General features: G+C 38.0%; 1 protein-coding gene across 1 annotated transcript in view; it reads left to right on the top strand.

Moving 5' to 3' along the window:
* Positions 1–16836, top strand: part of LOC133995968 (thrombospondin type-1 domain-containing protein 7A-like) — a 173454-nt gene that overhangs the window by 70556 nt on the left and 86062 nt on the right. The window contains exons 2-4 of the mRNA XM_062435475.1: positions 3689–4345; positions 4781–4979; positions 11957–12205. Of these exons, the coding sequence (XP_062291459.1) occupies positions 3689–4345; positions 4781–4979; positions 11957–12205 (1105 nt within the window). The remainder of the gene's footprint in view (positions 1–3688; positions 4346–4780; positions 4980–11956; positions 12206–16836) is intronic.

Here is a 16836-nt window from a genome sequence, read left to right as displayed (position 1 = left end):
ACTTTTGCTACTTTTACTCTATTTCCAAAATGTTAACCAGTGAAATATTTGAACATTTGCTGCATCGATTTTTCATAAAATGTGTCTGTGGTTGTATTAGCTTCGATGATCAGGTCAAAATTCCACTGAGCCCAATACTGTCCATTAAAACGTCCCATCTAACAGCTTTACTTTGTGTTTAGTGCTAATTCACTAAACTAAGGTGAAAACATTATACCTTCTAAACAGCATCATGTTAATGTTGCCAGTTTGATGATATTGCCATGCTGGCATTAGCATTTAGCTCAAAGCACTGCAAAGCCTAATATTGCATTAATGTCATATTGGAGTTTACTAATTTCCAGCTTGTATGTAGCCTTCAGCATCGTTAGGATTAAAAAGCTGTCAGATATATGGACAGCTTTGGGGGAAGGGGGGAATGGGGGGAGGGCGGGGGTGAGAGAAAGGTTATCACTGCAAAAACAGAACTCTGCACTTAGATAGAAATTGCACCATGATTCTTCACATTCAATCTGTCATACAGTGCAGCGGGGGGGTGCTCCCTGCTTCTTGTCTGTACCAGAACAGACCAGAACATCTTTAGGCAATACTGCATGAACTGGTGCCTGTTCTCTCTGACATCATATTAGTAGACACACCAAATAATACTGCATTAAATCAGCCCAGAGGCATGATACATAGAACACACCCTGTATATGTCCACATCAGTCATGTTATACTGTATGCTTAATAACAGAAAATGAAGTCAGCTGCCAGCACACAGTTTAACTATCAATCAATCAAACTTTATTTATATGGCACCTTTATACAGACAAGCATAGTTCAAAGTGCTTTACAGTTAGTTGATTGACAAGCTGATAATAACACAGAACATGTGATAAAATAAAATGATAAAATAAAATAAATGTTTAAAAAAAGGAATAATTAAATAGATATAAATATTTTTTTAAATAAGAGAGAATAAGATAAAAGCTTTATTAAAAGTTAGAGTAAAAACTAGGTTAAAATAAATTAAGAAGACAAAAGAAAAGTAAAATAAAAAATGAAGTTTAATAAAAGCTGGACTAAAACTAGGTTAAAAAAGAGATTAAAAGACAAAAGAAAGAGACAAATAAAATTGATAAGAAGATAAAACTATAGAATGATAATAATAAAATAGTGTAAGATAAAGTAGACAAAATAAAAGATAAAAAAAATTAAACATTAAACACAAACACAATAAAATAAAATAAAATAAAAAGACTATATAAATATAATAATAAATAAACTATTACATTATTAAACAAAAGCCAGGCTGAACAGGTAGGTTTTGAGTTTTCTTTTGAAAAAAACTAAAGATGACATTTTCTTTGAAGGGAGTGCACCAAATGTATGGTTTTAGAGTATAAATCTCTCTTAGGGGACATAAGCAAATATATACAGTATGATCAACATTTTCTCCAAGTTTAAATGAATAAAAGTACAGTTCAGATATTCAGTTCCTTTCAATTTTATGATTTCATTGGCCACCAAAAAGGTTAAAATCCACAGATATTTCATACTGACACTAACTGTAGTTTTCACCTCTTGGGTAACGACACTGCAGCTAAGGGTGAGGCTCGGAGTCAGATCTCCAGAGAGCCCACGTCGTTTACACGGCAAGATCTGGTGGTTGCTGATGGGAAGAAATGACCCACTTCTGCACTGTGATTAGGACTCCTGTGATCAGCCAGGGCTGCCTCTGCATAGCACAAGCAACATGGCTAAAGCAGGGCAGCACTGTGCTCTCTGGTTTTTTTTACCACAAGCCCAAAGGCAAGAAAGAGCATTCTTTCAACTCACTTTAAAGGAAGATTTGGAATTTCTTTACGTTTTTTTTGTGCCAGAAATGATGAAATTATTTTCCTGTTTTTTTTCTTTTCTTTCGTGATTTGAGTTGGATATCTTTTTCACTACATTTTTCATTATTTTCACTAGAAAGTGAAAGTGAGTAAGTTTTTTTTTTTATCAGTTCACTTCAGGTCGGCTTCACTCCAAAGTGCCAAAGAAGAAAAAAATATTTTGTATTCTCAGCTTTTCTTTCTCAAGATAACAAAATACTGTTGTTATTTTGTGATTTTCTATTTTCTGGTGTTCAATAAAAACTGCTTATGTGTCAAACATACCAAACAAACTATAGAAATAATGGATTTTTCTTTTGATAGACCTAGCTGATACAGGCTGTTTATAGTATCAAGTAAAAAGCAAACAATTACCATGTTCAATCAAACCGTAGGCTGGAAACAGCATGGTCTCATTTAGAGCTAGAGGAAAAGAAAATGACAATTATGACCTGTCAAAGATGTGTGAGTAATATATACTTTACATTTTTAAGTCTAACTTTAATTACAATACCCATTAAAATCTAATTCATTTTTACACCTTTGACTATTAAAGTAAAAAATCAGTTAAATTTAACTTTTGTCTTTATCTAATGTAAAATCTTACCAAAAATAACAATTATCTCTGATCCAGTCGGTAAAAACCTCGTCAGAGTGTGAGTGATGTTTTATGGAGTCTGGACCTATAACGGCTTCTCAGCATTGTAACACTACATGAGGCTAATGATATGCAAGGCGATGCCATTCCTCACATCAGCTAATTTTCATGTTGCTGCTGTATTGATTGAGTTCTTCAGCTGCTCTGGTTCTGCTTCTGCTGTATTCCTAACAGGGGCTTTGTGCTGAAAGGCGATGTTTATCTATGCCAATAATTGCATTCTCATAAATCCAGTGGAAGCGCAGTCACAGTATTGAAAGCGAGTGATTTAACAGTAAGTGTGTATTTGTCAGGGCATTATTATTGCACTCTGAAGCACTTAGGTTTCAGATAGTTGGCGTGGAGGGCCAGAAGCGTTGTCTGTAAGCACTTTATGTTTATAAATAATATCCTTTTTTGGTGGCATAATTAATATTGTCTCTTTTTTGCCATCAGCTGGTAATGACTGAGATTAAATCAGTCAGTCATCAGACAGTCTCCAATGGTTACTGAATACCTGACCATGAAATAGCAACACTCCTGGCGGCCTTTTTGTTTTAAATGAAAACCTGCAAAAAACACCCTGCATTCTTTAAATAACACATTAGTAATGGTTAGTTAGATTTTTGTTGATTGTTTGTTTATGTTATTTTACTCATGACCACGAGTAATGACCAGGAGTAGTTCTGTCAGAGAAGGTTCTCAAAGGCTGTCAACACCCTGGCAGAATTCTGGTTTGTTACAACTTTTGAAAGTTTGATCATTGTTTCTATCAGCTTTGATTATGACATTGGTACAACAAAGACCAGTTGAGCAAGAAACATGAGCCAGAGGATCAGACAGGTTTTAGACAAGCCAACTGTTTTTCCAGTTTATTTAAACCACTTTGTTTGGAGGTCAAACTGAGAATGAGCTGTGATAGGTGTATACGTGATTTTACCAGTCTCCTTGGTTCTTATAAAAACCTCTCATCATCTGACTGCTCTATTTTCGTACCAGTGAGTCTGCTTTTTATTGATATTTCTGTGTTCCCAGATCTCAGAAATATACTTAGTGAGTACAGTGTTGTTAATGTATAACCAAATACAATCCGCCAGGGCGATCGCATTATTGTATTAATACCCCCAATGTTAACTAGTATCATTGTGACTCTTCCCTAACCTCTTCTGTCCATCTCCCTCCATCTTCACAGGTCCGTGGGGTCGTTGTATGGGCAGTGAATGTGGTCCTGGTGGCAGCCAGAGCCGGGCGGTATGGTGTGCTCACTCTGAAGGTTGGACCACTCTACACACCAACTGTGACCAGGCACAACGGCCAGACAACCAGCAGAGCTGCTTCAGAGTGTGTGACTGGCACAAAGATCTATACGACTGGCAGCTGGGTGCCTGGAACCAGTGTGTCCCGGTGTCGATGCGCAGCGCCGGGGTGCAGCGCCCCGCTGTGTGCACCCGGGGGGAGGAGGGCATCCAGACTCGAGAAGTGGGCTGTGTCCAGAAAGCCGACGGGGAGCCTGCAGAAGATGCAATCTGTGAATACTTTGAGCCTAAACCTCGCCTAGAGCAGGCCTGTCTTATCCCCTGTCCTCGGGACTGTGTGATTTCTGAGTTTACCGTGTGGACTCCCTGTTCCAAAACCTGTGGGATGGGCCTGCAGAACCGGATCCGCTTTGTACTGGCTCCGCCACTGTTTGGCGGGGCGGCCTGCCCAAACCTAACCGAGTTTCAGACATGCCAGCCAGGGACATGTGAGGGAGAGGAAAGCCTCTACAGCCTCAGGGTAGGACCCTGGGGACCATGTTCTGTACCAATGCCAAGGCAAGCCAGACAAGCAGACAAACCACCCAGAGAGAGTGATAAACCAGCCAGGGAAAGTGATAAACTTTCCAAAGAGGGTGACAAGCAGTCCAGAGAGGGTGAAAAACAGTCCAGAGAGGGTGAAAAACAGTCCAGAGAGGGTGACAAACAATCCAGAGAGGGTGAAAAACAGTCCAGAGAGGGTGAAAAACAATCCAGAGGGAGAGACAAGCAGTCGAGAGAAGGTGTCAAACAGTCTGGTGAGGGGGACAAACAGTCCAAAAGAGGGGACAAACAGACCAGAGAGGACGACAAACAGCACAAAGAAGGAGACAAAAGGTCCAAAGAGGGTGAAAAACCCTCCAGAGACGGCGACAAACCATCCAGACCCAACAGAAAACTTGGCAGGCCAAACAGAAAACCGGACAGACCATCCCGACAGGCCGACAGGCCCAAACGACAGAAAAAGGCTAAAAACAAGGAGAAAAGAGAGAAAATGAGAGAGAAGGTCCGGGAAAGGTTAAGGGAGAGGGGTAAGGTGAAGGATCCAGAGACCAGAGAACTCATCAAGAAGAAGAGGAACAGGAACCGTCAGAACCGCCCAGGAGGAAAGTTCTGGGACCTTCAGGTCGGCTACCAGACCAGAGAAGTGACCTGCGTCCATAAGAGTGGGGATACTGAAGCTCTCAGGTATGAATGATTCTAACAAGATTCTCATATGTCAACTCACAGCATGTACCATGTCCCTGGTTCCATATAATTCTGTGTTGACACATTTGAATGCTTTGACTATTTATTAACCTGAGAACCACTTAGAATGTTTTAGATCTGGGGAGAACATTTTGAATTACCTTTTGCCAGAGAAGCTAGTGAGGACAATGATTTGATTTCAGCATTAAGACTAGAAAAGGCATTACAGTATATCAAGGTTAAGAGGTTTTAGCATTGGGGCTTTTGTTTTTTTTTTGGGATAAGGACAAAATAAAGGTTAATTTGATGGTTTGGGTTGCTGGATTGAATGCAGTGAGTTGGTGACCTGTGATTTGATGATGTTCCTGAATCTATAGATGTACAGAAGTGAAATTATTTGTATGCTTTGACCATCCCGTAATAAACTTTGCAAATGCAGGGCACTTTAATAAAGCTGGTATGAATTGAATGCTTTTTGGGCATCAGTTCAACTGAAATTAACCAAATGATTTGGAAAAAAGAGCCAAACGATTACATTGCGTGTTACTTATTAAACCGATAGCAACAGCAGTTGTATCACTTACATCTTTAAGACTGAGAACAGATGTACAGGATTAGCATCAATTAGCCAGTAGTAGTAGAGTATTAATGACCTGCAATTCACAGAAACAGATTAGAGCCTGATCACACCTTCATGCTGATACCCCAACACTTTCACTTCAACCTGTCTCTCTGTGTGCACTCCCCATGGCTTATAGGATTAATGTGGTTCATTACAACTGGGATCTTATTTTTCTCAGTTTTGGACATCATTCATTTTGCTTATGATGTATTTACCATTTAGATAGGGTCTGGGAACACAGGAACAAGCCAAAAGTTAATCCAGATTATTGAAACCACTTTATTTGAAGGTTTAACTGAAAGTGAGGGGATGATGACCAAAACTAAGAAAATAAGACCGAAGCGTTAGAAAAAGTGAGCTAACCTTTCATTTAGCTACAGACACAGCGATACCATAGCTCTTCAGAAGTGTTACCCAACTAACAACTAAGTTTGCCTAATAATTAGCTGTTCACATCTTTTTATTCATTGCAAATATATGTAGTGGAACTCCTGAGACCCTATTTTGGTAAAATGAGTCAAAGCAAGGTGGACACTGACTCAATGAATTCTTCCCTTTTGCATTACATAGTGTTATTGCAACATAGAGTATGGGATGCACATGCCTGTGTTTTGATTTGCACATTGATGCATTTGGATGCATTTTATTGCCCATTAAAGGGCTGTGTTGAGTAGCTAGTAGACATATTTTGACAGGGAGGAGTGTGTTTTTTTTTTTTGGTGCACTGTGAGAGTGCAGCATGTTCTAACTGAATGGACTGACTATGGCTTTCAGTGCCTTCAAGTGTCATAGCTCATAACACTCAGGCATACTTTATGGGTTGTAAGTTCATGCAAGCTTTCTGTTGTTTCTCTGTTGTCTGTTTTGAATCGTATATTCAGTCAGAGCTAATTGAGAATACACAAACTCATACATGAAGGCTCCTGTGGTTATTTCATTGGCATAACACAATGTAGACTTGTTAATGATATCTATAAATAATTTATAAAGCCACAATGCTTGGCCTCAGCACTAATGCCAAAGGTTGTGAAGAAATGTGCTGTCTGTTTCAATTAGTGAATGATCCATTTCATTTTTTTTCCTGTTCTACTTCCTCAGTGTACATATAATAGTATAGCTGCTTCCCTGAATAACACTGGTCAAAGTTCCACTGTGAGATCCATCCAAAGATGTACAGTCTCTATACATGTTTTTTTCCTCCAGTGAGGTCAATGTCCATGTGGTGTCTGAGAGCCATGTTCTTTGTTAGAAGATGAATGGCCTCATTCTGTCTCAGTGTGCTCGCTCTGCTTTAATAGAGGCCACTGAGCAGCGTCCATTACATCCTGAGAAAATCAAGGCTTGTGCGATACATTTCCTTTTAATGCCGAAGAGAAGGTCAGAAGACATAAATCACTCAAACTTCAAGCAAATGCCACTTGTCATTCCCAGTGCTCAAGTAGAATATTATGTTTGCATGACATACACTCGGATTAATATCTACTTTAGAATATTTATCCAAAAGACAGGCACATATCCATACTCCGTTTCCCAGCTACTCACTGAACGCACAGATGGCTGAAAGCTTCAGAGAGGCTTAGTTGATAGTGATGACCGTATTAATGCTGGCCGGAGCCCAGGATCAAGTTTATTTACAGTTGGAGCCATCCGTATGAATTTCAAATTTTATGTGGTGGCTTAAACTGCTAATTAGCTCTAAGTGCACAGGCTTTAAAATGATGATGAATTGCAAACTCCACTGGATCTTTATCAAGTGTTTAAAGGTAAAAAGGAAGCCATGCTGTTTAAAATATTTTTTAATATATTTGCAATAGAAAACATGAAGCACTGTACTTAAGATGTTTATGCATATGTTAATATTAGAACAGCCAAACTCATTTCTTCAACAAAGGAGAATAGCAGTGTTTTTATGAAGAAATAATGGAATACAAGTTCTCATTTAGAAAGCTGATTTTTTTTTGTTCTGCTACCAGCATCTGTCCAACACTTTGGCGGGGAGCAGGATATCCTGACAGCTACAATACTGACCTCATAAAAAACAGCATTACTCTTTTCTTCAAATGCTTCAAATGACCTACATGGTTTCCTGACATGCACATCTTGTAGCCTTGTGGATTATGACTTGAGGGAGGAGGTCATGGTGGACTGGTGGGTCATAAAGTCTGACTTTGACATAGGAGACTGCTGTTCATCTACCAACAGTGCATGTTTATTTCCATTTAACCACCAGTCGATTATTTTTCCTTAACCGTTACCCATTATCGTACTTTATGTGTCTAAGTCTAAAAGGTCATAAACAACAGAGATGGCAAAAAGTCCATGTTATTCATTTTTGTAACAGTGATTTGTAATGGTTTTGTAAGGTTCCCAAATGTGTCATTCTGACAAAAAAGGGTGAGCATCAGATCAGAAAATGCTTGAATGGGTTGTTTTTGATGGAGATTTCATATAATTGAATGTAGAGGATTCATTGCAACTTGTAACCACATTAAATGTGGAACATGTATTCATGGTCCCCAGAGGATGACTCCAGATAAGGCCATGTATGCTAGAAATGATTAATAGGCAGAGAATTGCAATGACATTTACTCAGCACATTCATGCTCAGAAAATGTTAAATTAGATTAACCACTTCCATTTAGGAAGTGTGTTGGGCTTTCCTGTAAGTGTGACCTTCAGGACAGAATGTCAAATATTCCACATTATGAAAACACCAGAACTTATGCTTAGAATGTTGATGTTCCCAAGGGGATGAACCTTATGACTTTAACACACAAGTTAGCATTGCTAAAATGATTCATATGAGTGACTGATCTGTATTCTTTATGATTAGGGTTAAGTTTATGCTAACTAATTATTTGCTTACATTTAAGGAAATATGGTGGTCATATTTATAAGAAACTAGCATTGACTGTTTGTAGGAGAGAAGATGTTTTGGAAATCAGTCTCCTCTGAATCACAAGATAAGATGTGCCATTGGTCCATCACCTCCTGGAATGACATAAATACGCATTTTCTAATCTGATGCCACTATTTACAGGGTAATGTTCTAATTGTACATTGCTATGGTTGATGTTAGCATTGTGTTTTTGGCACAGGACCAACATTGGGTTAGGGAAAGACTGAAGAGTCTCCGAAATCACTCCTTATTTACTATATAGTGCACTTCATTTACACCACAGAACGAAAAAAGTAGTGTTCATATCATGTACACTACTTCCTGCTAACAAACCAATTTTTAAAGTTGTGAAAACTACCGTGACGATTGTGACGACACAAAATGATGACGATTAGTTAGTTAGAGTAGTTTGCTGCTCACTACTGAGTGAACTATTTAGTGTCTATTATATAGAAAGTAGTGAATGAGTGAATAAAGGAGTGATTTCAGACACAGCCTACGTCTTCTGTTAAATGACTTCTTCCATAAGGTTAGAGGAGCTTTGTCGTCATGGTTACAATAATAACCTCTTGGTTGTGGTCAGAAAACGACTGCAGTCATAGTATTAAAAAAAAAAAAACAATGTTGACATTTAGTTGAACCATCCCTGATATCCTCCCACTTCTTTGTGGCTCTATAGTAACATCACACTACTTATCCTTTACTGCTGACTTACAACAGTCATACTTACTTTGGCTGCTAGAGGGCGCTGTCACATGAACGTAAACATAGTGTTTTAGCACTTGCTGAAATTATTGATACATTGTCTCTCTCTCTTTTTTTTAATATAAACTTTTACTTGTAGGTTTTTCAGGAATATGATTTTTATTCTGCCCATGTTTAATTATTGAGGGGTGTAACATCCATTGCAGCCTTGAGGGGTCACTATAGCAGACTGATTTGACAGTTTCTTTAATGTCAATTTTGAGCAGTTATGTAGTAACTTTGTCTTAACCTCTCTAGAGAAAAAAATAATAGAAAAGATATGACGACAGCAGTAGCTAAAGGGGGAATCTCAGTCAAAGCACATCAAAGCGCAAACTGTTTTTTGTCTTCACATTGCCATAATCATGTCTAGACACTGCTGTTCTGCCTTCATCATAGCAGGGGTTTAGAGAAAGAGCCTCAATGACTGCAGAATCATTATGGTACAAAGCTAAAAAAAGACATAAAACAGAAAAAAAACCCCTAAAAGGCCAGACAGTTTGTACACAAAGCTTCAGAAAGCCTCCCGAAGTTCAGGGAAGTTGAAGGAAAATGTAACTGTTGAGACTAAAAGAGAAGTGAAGCAGTGTGTCATTATCCAGAATGGCCTATCAGCATCTCAGAAACAACACGAGACTAAACAAGTGTCTTTCAACTCCACAGCAATCCCATTATCAAATAAAGCTACGATGCTGTGAAGCAGGGGCTGAAAATGTGGATAACAAATTGTTTGTGTTTGTAATGAACAGCAGTATTTTTTACATCTTTGTAATCCCTACATGTGCCTTTCTGCTTCTTACGAACCCTCTCTGTGAATAGAGCCATATTAAGCTCCCTTCTCTGTTTTGTGTTTTATCTTACATCATATTTCATTGCTTCCTGTTGATCTAATAATGTCAAAATGTCTTTTTTTTTTTTTTTTTTAACATGACATTGAATTCTTATGTTTTAATCATTACATTTTCACAGCTTTCACACTTTTCTTACTTCTTCTACTTCTGTTTTAAATGATGCATATTTTCTATGGTGTAGTCAATTTGAAAATATGACGATTTATAGGCATTTAAAATTGTAATACTTAAGACTCATCATATAGAACCCATGTTTTAATTATTTTATATGTCTGGAATTATTTTAAAAGCAGCATTCATTATTCTAAAATATACAGAAGCGTATTGAATTCACTTGAAAACATTAAAAAAAGCTCTGTTTTTCTGAATTAACACGATCATTTTCTTGTTTTTTGGAATGATGTGAACATGATACTGAAGCTTCAAGTTTGAACATGAAACTTTTCACGTTATAACTGATGCTTTTTTCCTTTTTCTGGCGTGATTTTCATAGATTAGGAGCAGCAATGGTCGGTTAACGTTACTTGCAGCTGGGAGCTTCTTGAAGGATTTTGAAGTATCTCGTTAATTCAGAAAAAAAACTGAAACAATTATTCGGAAAAAAACAGGGAACATTATCTCATTAATTCAGAAAGACGGAGCTTTTTAATTATTTTTTCAGGTGAATGCAATATGCTTCCATAAAAATCGCCTCATTATCCACTAGCATTGGCAAAGTGCCTCAGTCCTATATGGTATTCAAATGATGTGCCCACAAACAATGGATTCACAGACAGTGATTCATGTACGTACAGGACAAATGACAGCGAGTCCATGCATCACTGCTGTGTCAGTCCACCGTGTTTACTGTCTTTGTTTGTCTTCTGCAATAAAACCATGTAACAATGATTCCTCTCAGCCCAACGTTTGTTTGGTTGCACTGTAAAAACGATACGCCAGTTGTTTCTCTGTTGTAATTCTGACAGAGTTGCAGTTAAAGGTGTGTCTGCTGCCCCCAGTGGTAGATAAACGCGTCATTTTGTAAGCCTAATAATACACACTAATGCTGATATCGGACTAGACTGCAAAACCACTTTTTAAATTGGTAATTCCCAAAATATCTGTGCATGGCAAGTACAGTTTGATTACATGATTATGTTATGGTAAATAAACTGGTATTCCACCAACGTAGCATTGCACTGCTATTACATTGACTCATGATGGACATGAAAAACAAGTATCAAGAATGATTCAGCAGAAGTTACAGATATTGTCCTTTTTATTCTATGCATTCTTCTTCTTTGTCTAAACCCAGTACCTGTTCCCCATAATGCAACTCCACCACCAATAGTGTGTGATGCTTCTTCTATGATTATTTTAGCCCCACTCCTGCTGACTCAAGTGACATCACTTGGGGCAATTTATCAGGATTTATACAAATGTTGTTATATGTGCAGTAATACTCACCAACACGTGGAAACTGGTTGCTGATGTGTAAAATCAGTGGAGTTTCCCTTTAAGATATGGTTGAGGGTTGCCAACTAAAACATTTGATTACAGAAAGGGAAAGGAGCATTAACTGCCAGTGTGGGACAAAACGAGAACTGTACTATTGTAACACAGGTTTGAATGTGTTGGAGTTCTCAAGCATTATAACACTGTACTTTAGAGATCCAACACTGTTGCATTCTTTAAAGAAATATCTTTCTTTTAAAATGTATTGTGTTTTTTGTCTGTTTTGTGTTAGTATTGGCTGTTTGTGGTGAACCCTAACCCTGTCTACTTGAGAAAGTATTGAATTGAATTTAGTATTTTAATGCAAAATTGGAACTACTACTGTATTAAATCTTATGTTTGTTTTTTTTTGCTTCATCACCTCCAGCCTGTGCTCTCAGGAGTCTCTTCCTGTGACCTACCAGGCTTGCGTCATGACCAAAGACTGCGATGTGACTGAATGGTCTGAATGGTCAGCTTGCTCCAAGGAGTGCTACGATCCCAACGGGCCCAATGGTGAGCGCGCACGTACCAGAAAAGTCAGCCAGTTCCCGATCAACGGAGGAGCCGAGTGTCCAGAGCTGGAGGAGAAGGAGTCCTGCAGCCCCCAGGGAGACGCGGTGCCACCCTGCATTGTGTAAGTGTTGTTATTCAGCTAACATACACCTTTCCTCCAATGTGTTTATCCTCTTCAGAAACAATGAATTGGTTACTAAGAGTATAAAAACCCTGTTGTTAACAGTTTTCACTAAGAACTCAACCTTCTACTAAATTAAAACCTTTAAGTTTAAACAAGCAGAAGAGCCAAACAGGTGATTCATGGCATCCTTTAATTGTAAAGCAGGATATTGATTATACATCTGCAGTCACAATGCTGGGCTTACATGGATGAGTAGGGCATCTCTGTTTGTGTCGCTTAACAAGAAAAACAAAATCAAGCAAAATGTTGGTAATCAGATGAGATTTATTTATTTATTGATGGAAAAAGTCCCTATGCAAATATAAAGAGTAACCTTAAAATTAAACTATTACGACCAGAAAATAAAGTTCTGTCATCACATTAATAAAATAAATACCTTAAAACTTCCATTCATGCTGTCCTGCTCTCTATGATTACATTAGGGCACGATTAATACTAGATTTTTGGGGACAGTACTGATATTTGGGATATATCGCTGATATATACAAATGATATCCATAAACATATTTCCTTGTATGGAGGCATGATTTTTTACAATTTAATAATAAAGTTGAATTAGGAAAAATGATTAAATATACATAGAATGCAGCCTATATATCTTTAAAAAAAAATCAGCACATATCGGGTGGCATAAACATTGATACAGATATAGCTGTGATAGGCTGATATCGGTTTATAATATAGGTTGACCGATATATTGATCAGGCTCTAGATGACACATACTGTGTTTTAATGAATCTGTATTCACATTGTAGCTGGTCTCAATTACATATGTTTCTGTGTCTGTCATTAACATAACTGTGCAGTATGAAATCAGATGTCATACTTATCTGACAGCTAACTGTAATGTGAATTTGTCTGGATTAAAACTCCCAATCACAGAGAACAGGACGGGCTAGAACGGAGATTAAACAGGCCACCATGGAGGGTCAAACTTGTTGTTTTTACCAATTTGTTCCCTCTGAATAGTAATCCGTTTGCAGGGTTTTCCGCATCAATAAAAACGGTTGTGCTACCACGTGAACCCTGGGGGCCTCTGTAGTTGACAGTAGAGACATGACAGGAAGTGAGGATAGGGGCAAATGGGGAATGACATGCATCAAAGGTCTCCAGCTGGACTCAAACAGGGGATTTTTTGGGGGTCATGGTTAGTGCTTTTAAACCTTAAGTCCACCTGGGTGCCCTATGGTGGCCTACATAAGAAATCATTTTTGAGCTTGTTATGATTAGTCTTGTGGATGGAAAATAAACAGCAATAACACACAGACTGTGTTTCCTATACAAATGGAGTTAACCACAGGAGATGCTATTGTAGGACTGGATTTTTGGTAACTATAAAATAACAAATATGTGTTTTTAAAGCAGCTTTTCCTACTTCTAAAACAGAACTCGGAAGTTAAAGTTAACTTTAAACTTTAACTTCCGAGTCGTGTTCTCACCATGTAACTTATCATTTTGCTGGTATGTTTTACAGACAGACTAAATCAGCCATAATGTGAAACAGTAAATCAATGCCGTCTGCTTGACAGACAGCAGGAAGAGAAGCAGCAGCTCTGTCCATGGTCCTGAAGAATTGCTCTGTTTGAGTGTCCCCATCTGGGCAACTTAAAGCCCCAAGATGCAATGCTCTCCCAGGGGGCCCTGTTGTAGTGCTGAAAGAGAGACAGAGAGACCTTCCTCATGAATATGGAGCCTTTCATTGGCGACCTCAAATGAATTCCATTATCAGCAGAGATTGGAGGCAGGGTTTACATTTTCTGACCTCAGGGCGGGAACCACAATGCATTATTGCTGAAGCAGACTGCTGCCAATTCAGTAACCAGACACAAACCCTTCTATGAATAGCTGCAATTAACAACTGCCTCTCAGCTTAAAAATAAATCTACGTCTTAGAGAGCTCTCAGTGGACACACTGGTTAAATTGCAAATCTGGAGGCATATTGTAAACAGAGATCTAAAGGTCAGTGATGTAAAAGTCTTTCTAACAATGCTGGAGAGATGCTTGCCACCCCAGCTCAACCAGGCATGACTGATTTTTTTTTATAACTGCCTGTAAAAAGCCATCCACTCTGAGTTATGACAGAACCAAACATCAGTAAAATGAGTTGTCTTTGGCTTCTCCATGACACAATCCCTTTGGGGGATTATGTGTTTAATTATATTATAATGAGAGTGAAATATTCAAACAAGAATGAAGTTTTGACAATTGGTCAATAAAGAGCAAGGGTTGGAATAAAGGTACAAGTTTGCCCAATCTTTCGTTATTTTGGTAAGTTCTGCCTAGCGTTTGGTGTCATTTAAAAAATGATGATACCAGTACCAATCCAAGTACCCTTAAAGTGATACTGATACCAACTGAGTACTTCATTTGATACCCATCATGTAAGTAGAAGCATTAAATTACATTAAATACCACCACTCCTCCACATCTAAATGATTAGATTTTTACACAAATGCATTTGGACATTTTCAAATGATTAAGACTTTCAGACAATCACATGTCTCATTAAATCAAACAACATCTAGATCTGGGTGCAAAAAGGATGGATTGCAGGTATTGTTTGATGGGTGATGTTTCGATACTACTTGGTATCTATTCATTTCGGTCGATACATTGAAGGTATTGAGTACTGAAACCCAGCCCTAGTTCTGCCTATTTATATCCAAGACGATGGAGATTAATGATGCACACAGAAGCAAAGCAAACGACACATTTTTTGAAGAAGAGAAAAATGCAGCTTGACACGAACATCACACTTCAAACTACAGAGAGAAGACAAATAAGATAAGAAAGAAAGAGAGGAGAAAACAAACAGATTAATTGTCTAAAGAGGATTTAGATGACAGATCGGTAGAATGACGAGAAGCAAAGTGACAGAGGAAGAAGACCACAAATAGAAAGTAGATTTACAGGAATATGAGAAATATGTGTAGAATTTATTAGCACGAGTGACAAGTGAAGTGTTCTTATGTGTCGTCTTTCTTTGGGCACCAAAAAAGCAAAAAAACTGTTAATGGGTCGTCTGGTGTTGAGATCTGCTCCGAAAGTTTCTGGTTATGTAAAGTACATTACTAAAACTGGATGGAAACATTTAGAAGGGAATAAAAAAAACCTTCAGAGGCAATCCAAAGTCTTTATGGCAGACCTTCATATGCAGTTCACTATGAAGGAGAGATCATTTCCAGTAAGGTAAATGGTAAATGGACTGTACTTATATAGCACTTTTCTAGTCTTTTGACCACTCAAAGTGCTTTTACACTACATGTCACATTCACTCATTCACACACACATTCATACACCATTGGCACAACCATCGGGAGCAATTTAAGGTTAAGTATCTTGCCCCCAGGACACATCGAGGAGCCAAGAATTGTTCCACTGATCTTCCCGAGTCACAGCCTCCCTATAAGATGTGTGCTTGATAAAGTATAAGAAGAGTAGGTTTAAGCAAATACCCAGCGATGATGCATGTTTCTGTGATTTTCTTGATTCGGCAAATGTTAGTTCAATCAGGAATTCTTTCTCTTAATGCATGTTTTATTACGAGCCCGGTTCATGTCTTCATGCAGACACTGACAAATACTAATTTGCTCCAGAGTTCAAGGTACTTTTACCTAAAGGTCAGATATTTCCAGGAAGTATTTGAAGCATAATGTGATACATCCTTCTGGGGCTCTGCCAACTAAATTGAACCTATATCTGTCATTCTGCTGTGTGTGTGTTCCAGACAGACTGGCTCCTAGTCAGCATAACATGACTGCTAGGCCATATGTAAAAATACATACTAACACCCAGACTGAGATCTCTGATGGTCTGGTGTTGTCAGACTAATGTGTAGTTAAGCTAACTGGTCCTGTACTTAGCTTTTGATGAAAAAGAACAAATGGAGTATAGTGTTAGTTCAGGCAGAGCTTGAAAGTTACATTCCTGCAGGTGTACACCTCAAACATTTTAACCTGACACTGTCACAGCTGACTACACGTTACACTCTTGCCAGTGTAGTTTGTTGCAGCAACTCTTTCTACTACCCCGATGAACTACTATGATTTTATCAAGGATTAAATATTCATGTATATTTATTAGTTTGATCAGCCCTCTAAACAGAATCCTCACTACTGCTCAGATTGTTAGAGAGATCTCTGGAATAACAAATCTGTTAGAAATGATTAATATCTTGTTAGAAATATCTCTGACTGAACGATAATAAGGTGGCAGCATGCTAGATCTGCTGCTGTATGTATTGTTTAATACTGGTGTGTATGTTCTGGAAAGCTGTTGGTACTAATGCTATGAGTGTGTGTGTGTGTGTGTGTGTGTGTGTGTGTGTGTGTGTGTGTGTGTGTGTTTGGGTTCCACCTCTTTTGTTCTGTCAATATAACGTTATTAAAGGACAAAACATAAAGATGTAAATTCAAATAATCATGTGAATTAAGTCTTTGTTCCAAACTCTTTTTTTAATTTATTTTTGATAATGAGAAATATCAGTTTGCAACACAAAATCCAGCTGTTCAGTCTGGCTTTGATTAAAAATGTAATAGTATATATCCTTTCATTTTATTCTATTGTA

The sequence above is a fragment of the Scomber scombrus genome, chromosome 16 (assembly GCF_963691925.1).
Source record: "Scomber scombrus chromosome 16, fScoSco1.1, whole genome shotgun sequence".
Classification (NCBI taxonomy): Eukaryota; Metazoa; Chordata; class Actinopteri; order Scombriformes; family Scombridae; genus Scomber; species Scomber scombrus.
This window is presented reverse-complemented; position numbering and strand designations above follow the sequence as displayed.